Source organism: Falco punctatus (assembly GCF_963210335.1).
Source record: "Falco punctatus genome assembly, chromosome: 4".
NCBI lineage: Eukaryota > Metazoa > Chordata > Aves > Falconiformes > Falconidae > Falco > Falco punctatus.
Window position 1 is genome coordinate 46,228,428 of NC_137583.1, and position 4,384 is coordinate 46,232,811.

At 71.8% G+C, this 4,384-nt stretch overlaps 1 protein-coding gene across 1 annotated transcript in view; it reads left to right on the plus strand.

Moving 5' to 3' along the window:
* SHC2 (SHC adaptor protein 2) overlaps positions 1-4,384 on the plus strand; it is a 6,063-nt gene continuing 1,679 nt past the window's right edge. Inside the window, 12 exon segments of the mRNA XM_080383801.1 lie at positions 1-85; positions 88-602; positions 1,184-1,254; positions 1,647-1,707; positions 1,903-2,022; positions 2,127-2,180; positions 2,399-2,450; positions 2,590-2,716; positions 2,872-3,052; positions 3,138-3,204; positions 3,300-3,464; positions 3,922-4,223. Coding sequence (XP_080239927.1) covers positions 16-85; positions 88-602; positions 1,184-1,254; positions 1,647-1,707; positions 1,903-2,022; positions 2,127-2,180; positions 2,399-2,450; positions 2,590-2,716; positions 2,872-3,052; positions 3,138-3,204; positions 3,300-3,464; positions 3,922-4,223 — 1,785 coding nt within the window. The 5' untranslated portion in view covers positions 1-15.

Below are 4,384 nucleotides of genomic sequence, written 5' to 3' on the forward strand. Positions count from 1 at the left end.
CGGAGCGCTCGCACCATGACATCAGCGCGGCGCGGCCCCGGGGGAGCGGGCGGGGGGCGGGAGCCGGCGGAGCGGCGGAGCGGAGCGGAGCGGCCCCGGGCATGCTCCCGGAGCCCAAGTATGACCGCTTCCGCGACGAGCCGCTGACCGCCCCCATGCCGTCGCCGGCCCCCGCGCCCACCGGCGGAGCCCCCGGGCCGTGCCCCGCGGCGGGCGAGGAGCCGGAGCCCGGGACCACCTTCTGCGCGCTGCTGCCGCGGATGCCGCAGTGGAAGTTCCCCGGGCCCGGCGGCTTCCTCGGCCGCGGCCCCGGCCGGGAGCTGGCGGGGGCCCGGGGGGCGGGGGGGGGAGGGGGGGGTGCGGGGGCCCCCTCGGCGCTGGCCGCCGTGCTGGGAGCCTGCGAGCCGCTCTGCGCCGCGCCCTGCTCGGGGCCGGCGGGCGGGCGCGCGCGGGGGGCGGCGGGGCGCGCGGCGCGGGGGGGGGCGGCGCGGCCCGGCGCGGAGGAGTGGAGCCGCAAGGGCAGCTTCATCCGCAAACCGGCGCAGGGCTGGCTGCACCCCGACGAGCGGGTGCTGGGGCCCGGCGTCTCCTACATCGTCCGGGTAAGTCCCGAGCCCGGCGCGGGGGGCGCGGAGCCCACGGCCCCACGCGTGGCCGGGGCGCGGCGGGACCGGCCGCTCCTGCCGGGGGCCGCGGGCAGAGCCCCCCGCCGCGGGTGGCGTGTGCGTCCCGTCCCCCCCCACGGGGCAGGCTCTGCCGCGGGGCGGGCGGAGGAACCGGGCGGGGGGTCCGGGGTGGCCGGTGCACCCGTGGCCCCTTCGCCCCGGTGCGGGGGTCCGGACCCGGCACGTCCTGGGGGGTCGGCCCGGCCCCCCGAAGCGGGATGGGGCAGGGTTGGGGGGGGGGGGGGGTGTCTGGCCCCGGGAGCCAGCAGCGACCGGGGCATCCCCCACAGTGCACTGATGAGTTTGTCAGGTCTCAGCCTGGGGTCTGGGCGTGCGATGGGGCATTTCGGGGTGCGGGGCGAAAGGGTGCTGTGTGACCCCTGGAGCTGACGTGAAAGGGGCCCTTCACCCTGACACCCGGCTCCCCCCGGCCCCTCTCCATCGCTGGTAGCAGCGGCTGGGGGAGGCTGCTCTGACCGTGTGTGTCCCCCCTACCCCCCCCCCCCCCCCCCCCGCAGTACATGGGATGCATCGAGGTGCTGCGCTCCATGAGGTCCCTCGACTTCAACACGCGGACACAGGTCACCAGGTACAGCCCTGTGGTCCTGCTCTCCCGCACCCCAATGCCACCCAGAGTTCCCAGTGGCCCTGGGTGCTCCCCCTCCCTGGGTCCCTGTGAGAGGGGGGGGGGCAAGGTGCCAAGCTCTGGGGGTCCCTGCCCCACGGGAGCCAGCCTGCACGCAGGGACGCGGACGAAGGGCACTGCTGCGGATCGATGGGTGGAAAGAGGAGAAGGGAGGTGGCCCCGGCCAGGATTACGTACCACGGGCCATGATGTGGGGCAGCGCTGCGGGGAGGCTGCGGCACCCTGGGCTGCGGGGGCTGATGCCCCCAGACCCTGCAGAGCCACGGGTGGGGAAAGCAGCTGGGAAGGGGCTGGGGATCTGCAGCGGTAACCCAGCTGGGGGCTGTGGCTTGCAGGGAAGCCATCAACAGACTGTACGAGGCGGTGCCGGGCGTGAAGGGCATCTGGAAGAAGAAGGTGAGTTTCCACCCAGCCCAGCCCTCCCAGGTCTCCTTCCTGGGGTGAGCTGGGGCCATGGGACAGGGTGCTGGGGGTCCCTGCCTGGTTCATGGGGCAGAGCCTGGGGTCTCGGGCACCCCTCTTTCCCTCCTTCACCCCAGGAAGCCTGGTCCTGGTGGGTTGCATCGCCCCACAGTCCTCTCCCCCTGTCAGGCTCCCAACAAAGCCCTCTTCTCCATCCTGGGCAAGAGCAACCTCCGCTTCGCTGGCATGAGCATCGCTGTCAACATCTCCGTTGATGGGCTGAACCTCATGATCCCCACCACACGCCAGGTGAGAGCTGTCCCCAGGGACGTGGCCCTGCCACCTCCCGCTGCGAACAGGGGGTCTGTCGGCCCCCACGCTAACCCCTGCCACGGGCTGTGTCCCCTCCACAGATCATCGCCAACCACCACATGCAATCCATCTCCTTTGCCTCTGGTGGGGACACGGTGAGGCACGCGCACCTTGGCCCTCCCCTGGCTGTGGTCCCTCAGGGGATGGGGGGACGGGGGCTGCCCATCCTACGGCCGAGCCAAACTGTGGGGCAGCCTGGTCCCGGGGCAGGACGGGGGTCTGGGGTCGAGTCCGTCCCCTCGCCCTCGTGCTCCCAGCCCTGCCCCCCGCACAGCAGTGGGATACGGGTCCTGAGCTCCCCCTGTGCCCCCAGGACACCACGGACTACGTCGCCTACGTCGCCAAGGACCCCATCAACCAGAGAGGTGATCTAGCCCTTGGAGCTCTGTGGCAGAGGAGGGATGGGCTGGAGGAGGGGTCCCTCGTGGGGGGCACAAGGGGCGGCTCGGGGTGGTCCTGGCAGGGTGGTGGCTGTGGGGAAACGCTCGAGCCGTCTGTCTGCAGCCTGCCACATCCTGGAGTGCTGCGAGGGGCTGGCGCAGAGCGTCATCAGCACGGTGGGACAGGCCTTCGAGCTGCGCTTCAAGCAGTACCTGCACAGCCCCCCCAAAGTGGTGGTACCCCCAGACAGGTAGGGGAGCGGGGGGGCTCCCATGGTAGCCCTGCACCCCCTGTCCTGGGCACCTCCCTTGGCTGGGGGTAGGTCTGGCAGCCCCCGTCCCCGCCGGGTATGGGGAGGGGTCTGAGCTGGGCAGGGTGTCCCCAGCTCGTCCGTCCCTGCTGCAGGGCGCTGGGTGCGGAGGAGTCAGCCTGGGGGGAGGATGAAGAAGCATCTGAGCACGATTACTACAACAGCATCCCGGGGAAGGAGCCACCCCCAGGGGGACTGATCGATTCCCGGCTCCGGCACGGCGCAGTCCTGGGCCACATCCGCACTCAGCCATCTGGCTCCATCCCCCCCAGCCAGGTGAGCCCCTGGGGCTGCTGCCGGCCCTGCTCTGGGGGTCTCAGGCAGGTCCCCCCTGACATCCTCCGCTGTCTCATCTCCCCAGGGTGGGTTTGCAGCCAGGCGGGACCAGAGCAGCCAGCCGGGGCCACCCTGGGAGCTGGAGAGCCAGGGTGGGTACTGCTGTCGGGGGGACCCCGGGACCCGTGAGCAGGGGTCTCTGTGGCTTTACCCTGCCCGGGCCGGCAGTGATGCCCAGTCCTCGCAGGCCAGCCCTGCGACGGGTACCTGCAGGCGGACGGCCACCCCCTGGGGCCGCGGGACTACGAGGAGCACATGTACGTGAACACGCAGAGCCTAGATGCCTGGGAGCCGGAGGCGGCAGCTCGCGGGGTGCCGGAGGAGAGCCCCAAAAAGGACCTCTTTGATATGAGTAAGCCACCGTGCTGGGGTGTGTCTGTCACAGAACCTGCCTGCTGCAGAGGGGCCAAGCTGTTCCAGTGGGCTGCCCAGCTGCGTGCCGCAGCCCCGGCAGTGCCTGTGCTGGCTGAGCCCAGAGCCGTGCCCCCAGCGCTGGGGGCTGTGAGCCAGGACCTTCCTGGGACAGCGGGGCTTTGCTCAGGGCAGGGCTGCAGGTGGACATCCCGTCTGCCTGGCCCTGTGGAGGGGGCAGCTGTGCCAGACAGGGGGTCGCCGTCCCCTCCATGCCTGGGCGCAGGGGCAGCGTGGTGCCCAGGGCAGCTGTGGCACAGCGGGATCCAGCCCAGAGCTGGGTCTGGCTGTAACCCTGGGCCCTGCTGCCGCTGCTTGGCCGGGCCCCATCTCTGCTGCCCCCCAGCCCTGCTTCATGCCTCGGGGGGGTGATGCTCTGCATTCCCTGGCTCCCGCAGGGCCCTTCGAGGATGCCCTGAGGCTCCACGAGTGCATTGCAGGGGGCGGCAGCAGCCCCCCCATCGAGGACCAGTGGCCGAGCCCCCCCACGCGGAAGGCCCCCATCGCCCCCACGGAGGAGCAGCTCAGGCGGGAGCCATGGTACCACGGGAAGATGAGCCGGCGGGATGCCGAGAGGCTCCTGCAGATGGATGGAGACTTCCTGGTGCGGGACAGCCTCACCAACCCGGGGCAGTACGTGCTGACCGGCATGCACAGCGGGCAGCCCAAGCACCTGCTGCTGGTGGATCCCGAGGGAGTGGTAAGGGCAGGGCACAGGGTGAGTGATGGGGGACGGGGGTAAGGCAAGGCGGAGAGGGTTGCTGGAGGAGACGGGCTGGGCAGGCGCCAGGGGCTGCCTGGGGATCCTGTGCGGGAGGCAGCTCTCCTGGGCTCAGGACCGCTGTGCCCCCTGGCCCCCAG